The following is an 18,942-nucleotide window of genomic DNA, read 5'->3' as shown; positions in this document are numbered from 1 at the left end:
CAGAGGATCTTAAAAGACGAATTGTTGCGCTACATAAAGATGTCCAAGGCTACATTAAAAATTACCAACAACTAGGGCTGGGTGATATGGAAAAAATCTTATCATGATATAGTTTTCCATATGAGCCGATATCGATATGTATCACGATATAAATCAAATCACTTTCTGTTACACTTAAAGGTTTCTTATTACTCATAAGTGACAGAATAAGGGAGTTATGGCTAAGCTCACTAGCAGGCTCAGAGTCTTGTGGACAGACACTAGGATGTTCACAACTTGCCAGGTGGGCACAAGGTGCTCAGACAGCTTTTAAATTAAACATGTTTGGCCCTTAAAACAAGTACAAGGGGACAAATATATAAACTCTACAAAAATTCAGACCCTTTACATTATTTGTCTGTTTAAATTAAATTGCAATAGCACTTGGATTTTTAGTAAAATTATATTTATTCAAGGGATTATTCCCCTCCCTGAATGCAGGCAACTACATAAGGCAAAATACAATAGTATATTACAGTGTTCATTTTGAAAGGTGATTTTGATATAGTTTTAGTCTAAGTCTTTTGACTAAAATGTATAATTGTTTTAGTTACATTTTAGTATATCGGATATTGTTAGTGGTACTTGAGCATGTAGCGCGTGCTGCGCCTGTTCGCAGCGCTACTTAAACGGGAAATAGAAAATAAAGTTTATCGAATCCTATTGTCTGGCTTATCATATTTATCGCGATATATAATTTCCTCGATAATTATCGATATTAATAGCTGTATCGCCCAACACTACCAACATCCTAAAACTGAGCTGCAGCACAGCACAGTTCTGGAAAATAATGGTGGCCACACAAAATATTGAAACTTCAGGAACTTTCACTAAGGGGTGTACTCACTTTTGTTGCTGGTGGTTTAGACGTTAATGGCTGTATCTTGAGTCATTTTGAGGGAAGAATAAATTTAGGCTGTCATATAAGCTGCACAAAGACTACTTTTTTTTATTGTGTCAAAGTGTCATTTCGTCAGTGTTGTCCCACGAAATGATATACTTAAATATCTTCAGAAATGGCAGGGGTGTGCTCACTTTTGTGAAACACTGTATTACCCTAGCCCTGTACAGCTCGTAACTTTCAGCTGGAAAGTTTGGCTGTTGTTTAAAGATGCTGGCAAATAATGAAACTGATACCAACCGTGATAAATTATGCTGAATGCTTTATTTCCTTTCATTCGTGGGAGTAGAGCATCATGCATACAGACTTGTTGCATGGATTCTTGAGAATTATTACCTGAGAAGCTTCAATGGAAGTACTTCAAATTTTAAGGGTTCACACTCACTCCCACTGGCTTTGATATGTGTGTCTAAGCTGAACTGATGCCTGAATAAAAATCCATTTACACCTCCATACAGAAGACCCCAGAAAAGAGGCTGTTGAAAATGGCATGATTAAAAATAATGTACAGTACTGTGCAAGTTATAGGCTGATCCCTCAAGAACCAGCATTCAACAACACACCATAGAACCACATAAATAAGAGATTACTGTACTCACCAACAATCTCTACAAAACAGTTACTATATTCGCTAATACCACTTACAACTTTACTGTACACAACACAAGCCTTATATTCACCATATCCAGAAGCTCCGCCCACTTCTCTACTACAATACAGAGTTGCTATATTCACTAATACCACTTACAACTTTACTACTGTACACAACACAAGCCTTATGTTCACCATGTCCAGAAGCTCCGCCCACTTCTCTACTACAATACAGAGTTACTATATATTCACTAATACCACTTACAACTTACAACAAGAGGTCTCCAAATCCCCAAAACTTACAGACAGTTGCTTTAACTAAGCAAATAAACAGCTTAACAAAGATGTTAAGCTTTTGAGCGTAAACCTTTGCACAGTACTGTATATGTGTTTATCTGCACTGATTTTTGATGTACTCAAAATTGCAAACTGCTGACTTCTATATGGAGGCCTGCTGGAGCTTAGAATGCTGTCATATGCATGTTGACTGGCCTTATAAAACAACATGGCTGCTCTCAAACCGGCAAGCCACCAGCGTCCAACAGCAAACAAGTGAGTGAGCGAGCGAACGGACGAACGGCAACCTGAACCTGCTTCACCTGAATTCTCTTCCCCCGTTCGAGCAGCTGGAGGCGGAGGACCCACCGCAGAAAGGCCAGGGTAAAAGCGGGCAGGAGGCTTGGGAGAATTCGCTGGCAGACGACTGCAAGGTAGTTGGCTGTGTGGCGGCCGGAGCGCAGTCCAATTCACCCTTGTGCACGGATGCTGCGCACAGTACCGCAACATCCACATCCCCATCTTCTGCAGTGATGCAGGCTGAATGCAACCACTGAGCTGAGGCTTGAGGTGTAATTACAGTAGGTAGTTGAATTGGAGATTGAATTGCGGTAATAACAACAACAACAAAAAAACAGCTCCTACACAGTGCTAGTGGTTAGATCAGTAAGTGGTTGCATACAGCTTGTTTGTGGTAGTTTCACTGCATGGTGTTTTAGTTGCACAGTTGCTTCATTCTTCATTTCACATTTTGCTTTGCTTCGTATCATTAACATAGACTAGTATCACAACCATCCCGCTCTATTGTACAAGGCTAGTTGCTGTTATTGCTGTAATTGTAGTTCCGTATAGTAGCTATCTTGCTTTATCTGTGTGCTGTTTTTTTTTGTGGAAAAATAAGCTAAAACCGAATTTTTCGTTTTGTCCAAGTATGTAATAGTGATTTGTTTTGGCTGTTGACGTTTACACTACATAAATGTCTTGGCAAGTGAAAACATCTTCACTCTAATCTACAGGTGCACCTTAAAAAAATACAAATATCATTGAAAAGATCATTTATACCAGTAATTCAGTTCAAAACATGAAACTCATATATTATATAGATGTATTACACACAGAGTAATCTATTTTATGCTTTTATTAGAATATTATATAAGACCAATTGGTACTTTTAGCAGTGTGGGCAGTGTGCCAAGTCCTGCTGGAAAATGAAATCTGCATCTCATCGCATAAAAATTGTCAGCAGAGAGAAGCATGAAGTGCTGTAAAATTTTCGAGCAAAAACACTGCACTTTAGACTTGATATAACAGGTCTAATGTGAAGTTTCCACAATCAGTGATGGTTTGGAGAGACATGTCATCTGCTGGTGTTGATCCACTGTGTTATATCAAGTCCAAAGTCAGCGCAGTGTTTTCCTGGAAATGTATGTAGATGTGGATTTCATTTTCCAGCAGGACTTTTCATAGTGCCTACACTGCCAAAACTGCGGTTAGTGGCTAATGGGAGCTGCTGCTCCCAGCCTTAGTGCTGGAGAAACTTTACCAAAAACTCATCCTTAGACAAAATATTGGAAATCTGAGCTTTCTGTAAATAAACTTAAGTGCTTTTCTCACCCAAATAAACTGTTTTCAGGAGAAAAATCAGTATAGAATAACATTTGCCTTTCGTTCGACTTTGAAAGAATTTTTTAAAGGATTACAGTTTTGTTTACTTTAGAAGGGAAACATGGCGACACCCTTGCTCACTTCGATGTAGGCATCCTAACTAGTGTTGCTTAATGTGCCTCATAATCTGGTGCACCTTATTTATGAAAATAGACCAGAAAATAGATGTTCATTGAAAGTGCACCTTATAATCTGGTGCATCATAGAGTCAGAAAAATAGATGTACATCAATCATAAAATAATAAATAATACAAAGATGAGAAAGAAGTTGGATGATTTCTCTTGCCCAGACATAATTTCTTTGCAGTTTTCCCCAGTAAACATTGTATGTGAGTGATGGTCTACTATTTGTGTTGTTTTGTACTGTTTCTGCCTTTCCTGTGTCAGTGTTAGTGATGTAGCTGAGTTAAAGTGGTGTTTCTTGTTTGTCTGTTGCTTCCCTTTGTGTGTGTGGTCCTATATATCAATATTATATACAGTGTTATTATGTATTATTTTACATTTCACATAATGTTCAGACTCTCATATAGAGTATAACTCCCATTCAGAACATGTTTTAGATCTTACTAGTCTCAGTAGTAGTAGCACAGTTCTGTTGTGTTCTGTTGTGCTTGCTGTGTCAGTTCCCTGGTGTTCGTCTGGTGTCTTGTGTTTCTCAGCCTCAGTTTGGGTTGCTCTGGTGGGCAGCGCCACACTGAGGTGGTCTGTAGTGATGCGCTTCCTCCTGAGGTCGGGTCGAGACCTCAGGTTCTGACTGAACTCCACAGTGAAAGTTTGTGATTGGTTGGTTGTTTCAGGACGAGCTCTCGGGCTCCAGGTCCATCACGCCCATGTCCACCACAGCGTCTGACCTGGCTCTGGACTCTCACAGGGAGGACGGTGACGGCTGCAGCAGGAGCGCTGAGGTGCAGGCCGCTCCGGGTACACGCACCATCTCTGTGGGTGAGTCTAGAAACATTTTCTCATTAGGGTATTATTGCTAATGTTTCAGTTTAGACATCTGTGGTCAGCTCAGACGTCCTCTGAGAAAATCACAGGCTGAATTACCTACAGTTTTTCACTGAACTCTGTGGTTCTCCGGTAATTTTAGTCCCGTCTGGATTCATGTCTCTGAGTTTCGTCACCTCACAATTAATAAAATAGCTATTTGTCCACTGCCACGCACCGTAACTACACTTTGGAAGCGTGTTTCCATGGAGATCCACGTAAACACAACAGCAAGTGGAAATGGAGGAGCTACTGAACCCGATGTCACGTGATCGAAAAAGCCTAAAAATTCACTAGTCCTCCTGTTTTTTTCAATTGCAGACCGAATGCAAGAGTTTTATCACTGAGTAGAAGTGTAAAATATTTTTCACAGACCCTGAGAAACTAATCCCGTCTGGATAGGGCTAATGTTGTAAATCTGTGCATAGAAACTGTGTGGAACATTTTTTTTTTATTTTGTATTTTAATGTTGTACACTACTTAGGATGCCTACATCAAAGTAAACAAGGGTGTCGCCATGTTTTTCTGACGTAATCAGTGTACTGATGCCCACACAGGACAAATGCGAGGTCATTTTACACCACTAGGAGCTGCTGGATCCCATAGGCACAGTGCAGAAACGTCTCCAAATGTTTCCAAAAGGTGGCACTGTGTACCACATGACCAGAATTTAATTATAAGGTGCACTGTATATTTTTGAGAAAATGAAAGGATTTTAAGTGTGCCCTACAGTCTGAAAAGGACAGTATTCTCAGGATTCAAATCCCCTATTTTATGACTTCTGTTTTCTCTGGAGCGATATAAAAAAAGCAGAAAGCATTTCTATTTATAAAATCGAAATAAAAGGAAAAACAAATCTTTTTCTACAATGAAAACATTGGGATATATAGACATATCGCAACCCTGTGTACACATTTAGTGGGCGGGGTTTAAAATCAAGCTAGTCTGTATCATGTAGAGACGTTAAAGCTGTATTTTGTATTTTAATGCTGTGTTTAATCTTGTTTGTGTAGGTTTGGTGGAGAATGAGGATAAGTCGGATGTACAAGCTATTATTGATTCTACTCCAGAGCTCCATCTGGAACTCAGCGGCTACCGAGGGTCCAGGTAAAATTCACACCTCGTTCTGAGCTTATAGTGTAATGAAATGTTGACGGTAATATTACAGGATTTAACATGAATATCAGAGTGTCAGAATAGTAGCAGCCAAAGTGGAACTGTTCTCGAAACTAAACCCCCTGGTGTTTGCGGACTCCACCCTCAGCTCAAATTTGGAAAATACAAAAAAAAATGGGAGGGGTAGTTTGGGAGGGGCACTGGATGATGTATGGGTTTAGAGATAGAGCATGAGGGAGAGCTGATTGGCTGAGCTGCAGCAGCAGCAGTGTTCCTTTTATAGTGACCCAGTGAGACCAGTGGGATGTTTGGACGCCAGCAGGAGGGCGGTGCAGAGAGAAAATGACCACAATAAAAGCATTTTTTTAAAGGTTAAGAAATGTTTAATACATTTAAGCAGGACTGGTATATTTTATTACTTCAAATAAACACATTTTTATTTTTGCTATTAATGGAAAAAATATGATTTGGGTTTTAGGGTCTCTGTAAAAAAGTTAGTTTTGTTTGTAAACATTTTAGTACAAAAAAATATTTTAAGGCACATTACTGCTTTAAGATAGTAAGGTCAGATGCTAATATAATAGACAATGTATTATTTTATAATTTTGGACATAATGTATATTCTGTAATTTCCTCTGTTTTTTATTTATTTTTCAGCACACCGAATAAAGGCATCGAGAACAAGGCTTTTAACAGGAACACAGACTCTCTGTTTGAGGAGTTGTCCTCTGCAGGCAGTGGGCTCATTGGAGATGTGGATGAAGGAGCTGATCTACTGGGTAGGTTTTAGTTATCAGATGTGCACAGATGGTTTTCCTTCTAATTTAAAGCAACATTTTGTAAGAATTTGAGAATCCTGAGCTCCCCCTGCAGTTCTGAATTGTAATGCACTTTTACACCACTGCTGTAAATACATACAGTATCATGCTTTAAGCTCCCAACAATGGACAGCTTCATGCTCCAGTGGTGTAGCTTCAACACGAAGCAAAGAAGCAAACATTAGACATCTAAACATCTCATTGGGTCCTATTTTTCTGTGTATAGGCGAGACATCAATCGTGTACCATGTAGCTTGATTTAGGGCTTGTCAGTGTGTCTTTGCTATTGTAACGATGGGAAAAGTATGCCTTGCGTGGCTTGAAAAGTACAAAAGGCATGTACTAATTCTGTCCATCAGTATTTTTTTGAAACAAGACAAAATACATTCACTGTAATTTTTTAGACTATAAGGCACACTTAAAATCTTAATATTGTCCAAAAAATCGGCAGTGCGCCTTATAATCCGGTGCTCCTTATGTATGAATTCTACCAGTCAGGATTTAAGGAGCAGTATAGCCACTCCACTGAAGTACAGCGTTATAAAGGTGAGTTTTTTTAATGAAGTTTCTCCAGCACTAAGGCTGGGTGCAGAAGCATTAGCATTAGCTGCTAGCTAGCCACAGCGCTAGTTCTTTCGTCGTTCAGAGGTGAGTATATTAGACTGTAGTCTGCGTGTTTGTCGTGTTAAAACAAGCTACGTGGGACAAACCGCTAGCTGATAGCGCCCTGGGTTACTGGAGCACTCAAGGTTCCTCAGTGTAGCTTTTTTGGATTAACGTCCTTGCAATAACATCCTGCTAGCGCTGCGGTTAGCGGCTAATGCTAAGGCTGCTGCACCCAGCCTTAGTGCTGAAGAAGCTTAAACAGGAAACTTACCCTTATACAAAATTATTGGAAATCTCAGCTTACTGTAAACGGAAGCACTTTACTCACCCAAATAAACAGTGTTCAGTAGAGAAATTTGTGTAAATTAACATCCAGCACTTGTTTGAAGAAAAGCACTTTCTTTTTTTTATAAGAATTACAGTTTTGTTTACTTGGGCGCTTCCCCCAGCTTTCCTATTAGAAGGCAAACATGGTGACACCCTTGCTCACTTCGTCACTTCGGTGTAGGCATCCTTACAAGTGTCGTTTAATGCGCCTTATAATCCAGTGCACCTTATAGTCCGAAAAATACGTTAAGCTTTATAATTTATGATGTTGCTTACTATGTTCAATAGCTTTTAACTGATTGAGGTTTGTATTGTGAGATTTTCTGTTTCTCTGATCTAACTGCACCTGCTTTAGCATGGGGACAGTCTCTATAGTTTAAATCCAGGCTCTGTATAGCTAACCATGCTCTCTCTCTCCATGCTGTGTCCTCCTGTTCTCTGGCCTTTGTCCCTTATCCCAGTGGAGTACTCTGGTGTGTATAAATCCTTCCCTTCCTTCAGACTCTCCTACTGTCTGTCTGTCTGTCTGTCCATCTGTTTTCTACCTGTCTGATTCTATCCTCATGGTTCCTTATTCCATACCTGCTACAATTTCCTTTTTTTCTAATATTCTGTTTCTCATTAGAGATTTTTTTTTGTGATTTTATAACATGAGGTTAACGTTTTAAAGAGTTTGAAATGTGCTAGTTGTGCTACACTCTTAAAATTAAAGCAGCTATGAGCAACCATGTTTGTAGCCCTGAAGAACTTTTAATAATTTAAAAGGTTCTTCACACGTACTCATCTCTATAACAAACACATGTTGTTCTTTTTTTAAACTCTAAGGGGTTTTCACACCTGTAGTTGGTTTCTATGATCCGGATCAGTTGATGAGTTTGTTAATTTGGAGCGTTTCTCCCTCTGTTTGATTTGGTTTCACACAGGCATAAAAACTTAAACGCACCAAAATGTGCACTAATAAACCACCCAAGCACATTGTGTCCTCTGATTGGTCAGAGCTGCCTGGCGTGGGAGAAAGAAAGTATATGTATGTGCAGTGTAAAGCTGCTATGCCTTTAAATACAGATTTTTCAATGGGACGTGCAGCTGAATGCTGCACAGACCGCTAGTGTAAACAGCATGGATCAGCAGAGACAGAGTTTGTTCATAGCTGTGGTAATTAGTTATATATGGCTAATATATCAGATTAAACCGTGACTTTTAAAAGGAGTATATTTGATAGCTGGGTCAGTTCTTACCACCAGTGACTGGACCAAATAGTGCCGGTGTGACAATGCCAATGTAAATCCCATATAAAAGTGGTTGGTTCTCCTGTAGAATAGCTAAAAGAACCATTTAAAGCACTTTAATTATTAAGAGTGTAGATTACAGGATGGGTAAGGCCACACTGCTTTTTTGTACGTGTTTTAAAACAGCCTGGTTGACCTGTCTGTGCCATTTTCTCAAAGACTATACTCATCCTTCTGTTCTCTCTGCCTAACATGGACTGCATGCTTGTTTAGACCTGAGTTTGCGTGGTAAGACATTCCATTCCATCTGCATCTGACTGCCTGTCTCACTCTCCCTCCTGTGCCCACACTCCACTAATTGGTTTGGTGCCTTTTTCCTAGTTAATTTAATAGATGTGTGTGTGTGTGTGTTTGTGTGTGTTTGTGTGTGTTCTCACTTTTAATAATGTATTGTTTTACACATCCTAACCCATCATGACTGAAAGCAAAATCGCTCCCATCCTACAAAAGAAAGGAGCTAATATTAGATAATTGGAACTAATGGAAAATTGAATAAGACATATCTTTACCAATTCAGTAAAACACAGTCCAGATTGTTTTGTTTGGGATTTAGATTTTTTTTACTTTTTATCTGCTCAATAATATGTATATACAAAAATATTGGTTTAGGTGTACTGTGGCCTATAAATTAGCCTAGTACAGTGAGCATCAGAAGCCTAACTAGATTCCCCTCTCAAGAGTACATCACTTACCCAGTACAGTGAGTATCAGAACACTTTCTCGGAGTTGCACAGATGAGCTATCAGAGCTTTCTCGGAGTTGCACAGATGATTGTTTTGTTTGAGATTTTGAGTTTTAATTTTTATTTACTCAATAATACACAAGTTATGCTGTATATCTGAAGATATTGGTTTAGGTGTGCTGTGGCCTATAAGTTAGGCCAGTACAGTGAGTATCAGAACACTAACTGGATTTCCCTCTTGAGAGTAACAGTTAAAAAATAGCTTTCTGTTAGTTGAATTCATGAAAAACATGTCTACAGTAATTCAGTTAAACACAGTCCAGATTTTTTTTGTTTGAGATTTAGATGTTACTTTTTATTTGCTCAATAATAATCAAGTAATGCTGGATATCTGAAGATGTTGGTTTAGGTGAGTTGTGGCCTATAAATTAGCCTAGTACAGTGAATAACAAAACACTAACTGGATATACCTCTCAAAAGTAACAGATTTTTTTCTTTATGTTAATTAACTTAATGCAATTTTTAACAAGACATATCTACACCAATTCAGTAAAACACAGCTGAGCTGTGGCCTACAAATTAGCCTAGTACTAAGTATCAGAACAGTAACCAGATACCCCTCTTAAGAGTACATCACTTAGCCCAGTACAGTGAGTATCAGAACACAAAAACAGATACTCTTCTCTAGAGTAACAGATAAAAAAATTGCTTTTTGTAGGTGAACTCCTGAAAAAATATATAAGACATGTTTACAGTAATTCAGTAAAACACAGGCAAGACTTTTTTGTTTGATTTTACTTTTATTTACTCAATAATACACATTATGCTATATCTATATTGGTTTAGGTGTGCTGTGGTCATAAGCACAAAGCTATAAATTAGCCTAGGCCAATATAAACAATATAGCATTACTTTAAGTGTATTATTGCAATTATACCACAGTTCTGATATTTTTCACATCAGTCTGACAGGTTCACAAATAGGTTGTCATTTCAAACTATTGCTTACATGTAAATCTACTCATTATCAGTTGTCAGTATTTGCTGATTTGTTCAGACCATAACATTCCTATTGTGCATGTTGTGGCAATGTTGCACAAGTTACAAGACACTGCAGTTCTTCATTCAACTGCTAAGATGACAGTTTGGACCGCACCCCCATCTGCAGGACCTTATTAAATCAGAGTAGAAATCTGCTGAGTTTAATATGTCTTAATTAAAACTCATACACTCTTGAGGAGGAAATAAGGCAAAGACTTTAAAAAACATTAACTACACTAAATATCAGAAAATGAACTGGATACCCCTCTCAAGAGTGCATCTCTCAGCCCAGTACAGCAAGTATCAGAACACTAACAGAAACCCTCCATCAAGAGCCTATTCTGCACTGTGGCCTAGACTTTGGAATGCAGCTATTATATATGATTAGGATATATCTGTGGTATAATTTAGTTTATGAAATGTCACAGTTGACAGCTGATTATCACATCAATTGCACAGCAAAAGCTCTGTTCTACTAAAGCAACTAGAAACTATTAAACATTTGACCATGTTACATTATTATTTATTTGTTTAAATGTACCTATTTATAGTTGATTTATTTGTCTCTTATTGGTCGTTGCTCTCATTTTTTTTTACAGGTATGGGCCGCGAAGTGGAGAATCTCATTCTGGAGAACACACAGCTTCTGGAGACAAAGTAGGCTTGCTTTCTTATTATTATTATTTTTTTTCTCCCAATTTAGCGAGGACAATTCTATCCCCCATCACTTGTGATGCTACAACACAAGGATGAAGAGTGAAGACTCCGCCTCTTTTCTAACTGCTGCTGATTGCCGAGTAGCATCACAGTGCGCTTGGAGAAAAGTGCAGCGACTTGGTTCCGATACATCAGCTCACAGATGGCTTGTGCTGATTGACATCACCCTAGGAGTGATGAATGGAAACCCAGAGAGAGCAAGGCTAATTGTGCTCTCTCAGGGATCCGGCAGCTGATGGCAAGCTGCATGACTGGGATTCGAACCAGCGATCTCCCGATCATAGTGGCAGCTTTAGAAAGCTAGACATGCTTTCTAAAGAAGCTGGAGCTGCTTTATTGCTTAGAACCATGAATTTAATGATGTAACTTTTGTCACAAATATTTTCTTCTAGCATCTTTCTGAAATGGTCTGAAGCTCACAATGTGTGTGTGTGTGTGTGTGTGTACAGGAACGCGCTGAACGTGGTGAAGAATGACCTGATTGTCCGTGTGGATGAGCTCAGTTCTGAGAAGGAGGTTCTTCAGGGGGAGCTGGACTCAGTCCTGCAGACCAAGGCTAAGCTGGAGGAGAAGAACAAAGAGCTGGAGGAGGAGCTGAAGAAGTGCGTCTCACCTTCACACGCCTCACAGTCACAGTCAGATTCTGTTATACAAACTGTCGCGCTGCCCACTGCCTCACAGCAGCACGCCCAGTGTTCCTGAAACTGCAGTGACTCAGTGTGCAGTAAAATGCTGTGAGGGCTGCATGACATGATTGACTTGACTCAGTCTTTTCTGTGAACCAGGAACGTTCATTCACAGCAGGAACCAAAGAACAGTAGGTTCTTTTGGTGATATAGCTCTCTGTGAGGACCATAATCTGCATGAGTTATCTTTGTCCTCTTCTAGAGACTTCTTCTCTGACCTCACCCAATTACTTGATTCAGCTACAGTTACAAAAAACTGTAACACGGAAGAGGAGGCAGGATGCAAACGCAAGTCACTTTAATTTTCCATAATGAAAATAAACAAAAGAACAAAACACTAGGGACAAACTAAAAAGAATAAGGTGACTTAAACAAACACTATAACAAAGGATAAACTAAAAGACTTAAACAAACAAGCAAAATAAGCAAACAAAGAAACACACTAAAGAAAACAAACCAGAACACAGCTGGTCAAAGGCTCAACAAACACATATAAACACAATCCAAACAGAGTAACAGGACGAGGTCAAACAAAAAGCACGACAGAGAACAAAGGAGAACATGGGGTATTTATACACAGGCACACACAAGGGACAACTCTGAACGGTGGGGTTACAAATGAGACAGGAGGGATTACAGATGACAGGGCGGGGCTAAGGCGGAGACAGGACAATAACAAAACAATAGCACATGGCTGGGAACACATGACAGGAGCACAAGGGACAAAATGAGGGAAAAACACAAGACAGACACGGGCTATAGTGTGACACTAACACTTTCTGCATCGTGAAAAGTTCGATTTCATAATAATTTGATACGATTCAGTTTCACAACTTGGATAATTTTGTCCAATCTTTTGTTAATATTAAAAAAAAGCATTCAATTATTTTTTTTAAATAACAATTTACAAGGTGGAACAATGTGGATAATAAAATAACAATATAATAACAAGTAATAAAACACAACAATGCTTTTTGCACAGAAATTTAAAAACAGATTTTTTAAAATTACCTGTAGTGTGATATATGTAACTGATTAAATATATAGTAATTAATTATAATTAATTATAATAGATTGCCTCAAGGAATTTGAGGACACATTCAGTATCATAAATCGGAGGCCATGTATCGCCAAAATGTCAACTTACTGAATAAGGAAAAACATCCTAACTTTGGCTTTCAGTTAACAGCTGTGCTGAACTTGTCAAGATTTGTTTACTTAAATTTCTTGTCTCCTAATGTGTTTGAGAGCATCAGTTGTAAAGTAGTGAAGAGGTAGTGTTGGTATACAGTGAATATCTCTGTTTAAGGAATGTTCTAATCCATATAATGACAAGAACTACTCAACTAAATAAAGAACAGAAAAGAACTTTAAGAATTGAAGGTCAGTCAATCAGAAAAATTCTAAAAACTTTGAAAACATCTTTAAGAGCAGTCGCAAAGACCCTCAAAAACGTTATGATGATGAAACTGGCACTTATCAGGACCGCCCCAGAAAAGGAAGAACAAGAGTTTCCTCTGTTTTACAGGATAAGTTCACCAGAGTTACACCAGATAAGAGCTCCTAAATACTTCAGGAGAATTTATTTTTGGTTTGTTTAACACTTGTGTGAGTCTGGATGACTGGATGTTCTTTTTGCTGCATTTACAGCCTGTTGTATTTGCTCATAAAGGTACATCACTAATCTGTGCATATAAACATGGTAAAGACTGACTAACATTGGCTCTTCATGTGTTTAACAGAGTTCGAGTTGAAATGGAGGAGGTCAAACAGAAGAGCAAAGATGAAGATGAGGTGAGGGTTAAATGGTTTATATGTTGAATTTGTTTGGATGAGGATTGTATACAGTAGACACCCAAACCTCATATGTACTGTTATATGGTCGTCAGAGTGACGTGCCCACGGCTCAGAGACGGCGCTTCACGCGGGTGGAGATGGCGCGGGTGCTGATGGAGAGGAACCAGTATAAGGAGAGACTGATGGAGCTGCAGGAAGCTGTGCGGTGGACTGAGATGATCCGGTAAACTCCTGCTATAAAAAATATACAGTACATATTTCTTCTGACTATTTAAAAAAACAAACAAATAAAACGTTGAAAACCTTCAAAATGTTTTACAATCTTGTTCTTCCACAGAGCTTCCAGAGAAAACCCTGCTCTCACTGAGAAGAAGAAGTCCAGCATCTGGCAGTTGTAAGTGCTTTATCCCCAGCAACTCTCATGATCATGCCTTAATCAGCAACTTCAAAATGAACTGATATGTTCATGTCATATATGTGTGTGTACATCAGCGTATGTAAGTGTATATACTCAATTCTTTATCACTTTCTCTTCTCTTCTGACTTGTTTGTGGTCTTCAGCATGTAGGTGAAACAACCGTATCTGGACAGTTCCTTTCTTGACCTCAGTTCAGACCTGTAAAAAATGTCTATGCAATGTGTAACCATGCTTCAGATTTAGAACTGTCCTAGTGTATTTCCCTTGGGTTGCTCCTACGTGTGATGCCCCTCAGTTTGCCTTGTTATTGCACTTTACTCAATCTTCCTATACTGGTGGTCAGATTAGATGTGGGAAGACACATCATTTTTTTGGATTCATTTCATCGTTTTTCATATTATATTCATATTTTATAGCTCAATTAAAATTGATTACATTTCTTATGCAAAACACAAAGAATAAACTTTCAGTATGTTGTTGGATAAACAGCAAGTGATTCAGAAAGTGAGATACTAAGGGCCCTATCGTACACCCTATGTAAGGCATGTCGCAATGCTAAATGCTACCTTACACCCCGTCATGTAAGCCCAGTTGCAATTAGCTTTTGTTTCGTCCCTTGTAGCTTGTTTTAACACAGTAAACATGCAGACTACAGTCCAATATACTTGCCACTAAGCGGCAAAAAAGCTAGTGCTACGATTAGCGGCTAATGCTAATGCTAATGCTGCTGCACCCAGCCTTAGTGCTGGAGAAACTTAATTGAAAGTCACAGTTATAATTCTGTACTTAATAACAGACTGGTGTTTCTCTCTGGGATCAATAAAGTGTTTATCTATCTATCTATCTATTAGGGGTGTCGAAATTATGTCATGGTCTCGAGCCTCGAAGTCAAAAAGAGGATCGACGATCCCTCCCGCAAATGGCGCAGCATGCTACGCAAATGGCGCAGCGCAGACAAAGAGCAGCCCTTTCTCCAGAGAATGTGGACATTCTCATCTTCTTAAAGAAAAACTTGAAAATATAAAAATAACAGTTTTGTTTTGTCTAGCCTCAAATATGTTAATAGTTTTGGTACCTTAAGGAGCATCTTTCTCTCAGATAAAGTCAATATATCTTTGTTAAAGAAAAAAAACTTGTCATTCTCAGGGACCGAAAAAGTCTTAGTCTTATTTTTCATGTTTAACTGTTATAGTAGGATAAAGTTCTTAAGTAATTAAATTATTTAAATTTGACTATTAGTGCCTAATGTGGTGTATTACAGATCACGTTGCATCACTTATATCAAGCCCACCTTTTGAAATAAGATATTGTAAATTTGATTAATCAAACCAATGACTGACCATAGACTAAAACTGGCATAGGCCTCTCTGCTGTAAAAAAAAGAAAATCGAGAATCGAATCGAATCGTGACCCTAAAATCGGAAATAAAATCGAATCGAGGATTTAGAGAATCGTGATACCCCTACTATCTATCCATCCATCCATCCATCCATCTATAAGGTACACCGGACAATAAGGTGCACTGCCAATTTACCCTGCATAAGGCGCGCTGCAATGCTCTTTGCTACCTTACACCCCGTCATGTAACCCCAGATGTAAATGCTGGCCAGTAGCGCTAGACTGAGTGTTCCGGTAACCCAGGGTGATATCATCTAGTGGTTCGTCCCATTTAGCTTGTTTTAACACAGTAAACACCCACACTACAGCCCAATGTACTCTCTACTAAGCAGCAAAAGAGCTAATGCTAATGCTGCTGCACCCAGCCTTAGTGCCGGAGAAACTTAATTGAAAATCACTCTTATAACGCTGTACTTCACTGGAGTGGCTTTACTGCTCCTTAATAACTGACTGTTACAATTCATACATGAGGTGCACCGGACTATACAGCACACTGTGGATTTTTGGGGAAATTAAAGGATTTTAAGTGGGACGTATAGTCCTAAAAGATACGGTATTCTAATTCTGATCTATCAACACTTGTTGTTTCTGGGTGTACCGTGTAATAATTTCAAAGCATGCATGTGTGGCTGCATGAGTGCGTCCGTTCTGCTGTGTTCCTCGTCCCTGCATCAGTTCTGTGTGTGTGTGTGTGTTATCCCAGCTTCAGCCGCCTGTTCAGCTCCTCGTCCTCCAGCAGCAGCAGCAGCAGTGCGGTGAAGGCCTCCCCCTCCAACGTGAGGTACAACCCACCCAGCGGCATGAGGAAGAGCAGCACCTTCTCCCAGTTCCCCACCGAGAGATCCAAAGCCTTCGACTTCCTCAAAGAAGAGTAAGAACTGCTGCTGTAGTATTCAGTCAATTAGTCAATCAATCAACCTTTATTTTACTCTGCAATACATTGAGGGCAACCCTCATTTTCAGTGCAGTCGAACATTTAAAAAATGAAAGGGACTAAAAAATCAGGTATTTAATCAGGTGAGCTAAAACAGGGTTCCCGCGGGTCCTTAAAAAGTTTGAAAATAAAATCCAGGTAATTAAGGTTAAAGGTAAATTGTCTTAAATTTATTGTAAATTTGCTGTAGGTATAAATTTTTCAGACGGTGTGTTAAATGCCAGTGGGAAAGCTCATACTAATGTTAGCAGCGAGTTGGCTAATGTTACCGGGGAAAGAACTAAGGGTAGCAGAGAGCTAGCTAGCTAACATACCAATATTAGTGGCAAGTTAGCTATGTTACCAGGGAGAGAACTAAGTTTATCAATGAGCTAAATGAACAGACTAACGTTAGCGGCGAGCTAGCTAACATACAAATGTTACGTTAATAGGGAGTGAACTAAGGTTAGCAGAGAGCTAGCTAACATGCTAACATAATAATGTTACCGGAAATTTAGCTACGTTGCCAGGAAGAGAGATTAGTCGATTAAAAAAAATTTATAACATATGGGAAATGTTAAGTTTTGATTTCCAATATAATAAATTACTTTCTACCAAAGAAATTATGACTACATGTTTTGGTCTTAAATTATATTTATTAAAGTCTTAAAAAGGTCTTAAAAAGCACTAAATTTAACTTTTAAAATGGTGCAAGATCCCTGTAAAATAAGGAACTTAATACACAAAAATTAAATGGCAAGCACATTATAAAAACAAGCAAACAATATAAGATTTAAGTTAATTAAGAAGAAATAAAATAATTCAGAATGAAAGGATAAGTGGACAGGCTAAAATGTAAAGCAATAAAGTAAAAAGATAAAAAACAAAAATAATAAAATATAAACATATAAAAAGGGCTAAAATAAAATTCAGTAGCTAAAAATAACACCAAGAAAAGAAGAAAAAAGTAAATGGAGATAGAAGATGAAATAAATAAAAGGACAAAATAAATATAATAAAAAGGTAAAAGGCCAAAAATACAAGAGAATACAAAATAAAAAAATAAAAAAAATGTTAAAAGGTAAAACGACAAAAAAGATAAATAAAAAGACAAAATAAAAAAAAGGTAAAAGAAAACTGAACTAAAACAGTTACAAGCTGTTGAAGGTGGTTAGAAACAAAAAATTTAAAATAATTAAAACAGCAAGTTCAGTTTTAGTGTTTTTGCTGTAGTGAATTCTAGCACACCGCTGATCTGTAGCTAAAAGCAGAAAATTACTGATGTTTATAGTCATGGATGAGATACAAGAGGGCATATGGAGGGAGAGAGAGTTATAAATATATATAAGCCAGTGTGTTTCTGCTAGTGAGGACCAGCCTACTTTTTGGTACAGTCTGCAGTGGTGAGTAGTGTAAGGGTCACCAGTAATGGAGCAGTATTGCAGATCACATTGCACATTGCAGAGATTTTATTTAACTAATGAAGGCATTCATTCACTTCCCCCACCCCTACAAACACACACACATGTTGTATCCACTGTACTGTAAATGGATACGATATTCTATTGTTCGTTAAGATGTGCGTTACTATACTAGTTCCTGTCCCGTGACTTTTGTCATGTCAGTGATATATCATATGTGAGATTTTGATGGGGTTTGTATCTCGTTCTCAGTGTGGACCCGTGCAGTTCTCCGTCCCGTAGAGAGCAGAAGAAGGCTCAGTACCAGCAGGTTAAAGCTCACGTGCAGAAGGAGGACGGGAGGATGACGGCTCACGGCTGGAGTTTACCCAGCAAGTACAAGGTGAGAAACTCCCACTAACGATTGATTACTATTACATCAGATTATTGAATTTCTGTCATAATCAGTGATAAGTGGGTTTTTTGCTAAGCTAAAAATTAGAGATGTGCCGATTTGATACTCAGTATTTGTATTGATACAATACTGTACAAAATCACTATAACATTATACACCATAATCCAGTATGATATAATAACATACACTTCATATAAATGAAAAAAAAAAATAATAATAAAAAAAATAAAAATAAAAAAATAAATAAAAATTAAAAAACTTAGAACCCAAGCCTACATGTGTTCAGGCCTACATGCCAGTATTCATTGCTTCATAGGCAAGTAAAATATACATTTCACGGTTTGAGTGTGATATTAAGGAGAGAAAAAAGATGCAATATCAGTATTGGAATTGGCCATTAAAAAGTGCCACTATTATTAAAATCTAAAAAAAACATATTTTAGAGACTATATGGATGAGAATCACAGAATTAAAAAAAAAAAGAAGTGGGATTTAGATATAAACACGCAATAGACACGGAAATACACAGAATTTGAGAACAGACAGACAAAGCAATTTAGAAAATCCTTATCTCATGTCTTGTTGCTTTCTCTTTACAGGTAGCAAATGGTGGGCAAACGGAGAGCAAGATGAAGAACTTACCTGTGCCCGTGTATCTAAGACCACTGGAACAGAAAGATGCTTCTATGAAGGTCAGCTCATCTCCGTCTTCATTAGTCTACTATATCTAGAACTGATGAAAGCGTTCAGCTACTGTAAGTTGTACCCCATTGCTGACAGTGATGTGCAAATGTAAAATATAATATGAAATTATAATTAAATAAATTACAGCATCATATAGATTGGGGTGGGCAGTGCCGG

At 38.3% G+C, this 18,942-nt stretch overlaps 1 protein-coding gene across 5 annotated transcripts in view; it reads left to right on the top strand.

Moving 5' to 3' along the window:
• The window catches only part of spag9a (sperm associated antigen 9a), a 75,377-nt gene that overhangs the window by 28,333 nt on the left and 28,102 nt on the right, over positions 1 to 18,942 (top strand). For 2 of the 5 annotated variants that reach the window (XM_022667029.2, XM_049467808.1), the window contains exons 6-18: positions 2,158 to 2,241; positions 4,270 to 4,414; positions 5,473 to 5,566; positions 6,233 to 6,354; positions 7,788 to 7,799; positions 10,937 to 10,994; positions 11,504 to 11,656; positions 13,483 to 13,534; positions 13,630 to 13,760; positions 13,875 to 13,931; positions 16,057 to 16,224; positions 17,940 to 18,069; positions 18,681 to 18,773. In XM_022667029.2, coding sequence (XP_022522750.2) covers positions 2,158 to 2,241; positions 4,270 to 4,414; positions 5,473 to 5,566; positions 6,233 to 6,354; positions 7,788 to 7,799; positions 10,937 to 10,994; positions 11,504 to 11,656; positions 13,483 to 13,534; positions 13,630 to 13,760; positions 13,875 to 13,931; positions 16,057 to 16,224; positions 17,940 to 18,069; positions 18,681 to 18,773 — 1,299 coding nt within the window. The remainder of the gene's footprint in view (positions 1 to 2,157; positions 2,242 to 4,269; positions 4,415 to 5,472; positions 5,567 to 6,232; positions 6,355 to 7,787; positions 7,800 to 10,936; positions 10,995 to 11,503; positions 11,657 to 13,482; positions 13,535 to 13,629; positions 13,761 to 13,874; positions 13,932 to 16,056; positions 16,225 to 17,939; positions 18,070 to 18,680; positions 18,774 to 18,942) is intronic. The other 3 variants (XM_049467807.1, XM_049467810.1, XM_049467809.1) reach the window with 2 other exon arrangements.

This window comes from Astyanax mexicanus, chromosome 19 (genome assembly GCF_023375975.1).
Source record: "Astyanax mexicanus isolate ESR-SI-001 chromosome 19, AstMex3_surface, whole genome shotgun sequence".
NCBI lineage: Eukaryota > Metazoa > Chordata > Actinopteri > Characiformes > Acestrorhamphidae > Astyanax > Astyanax mexicanus.
The sequence above is the reverse complement of the archived record's forward strand: the minus strand, read 5'-3'. Positions and strand labels throughout refer to the sequence as shown.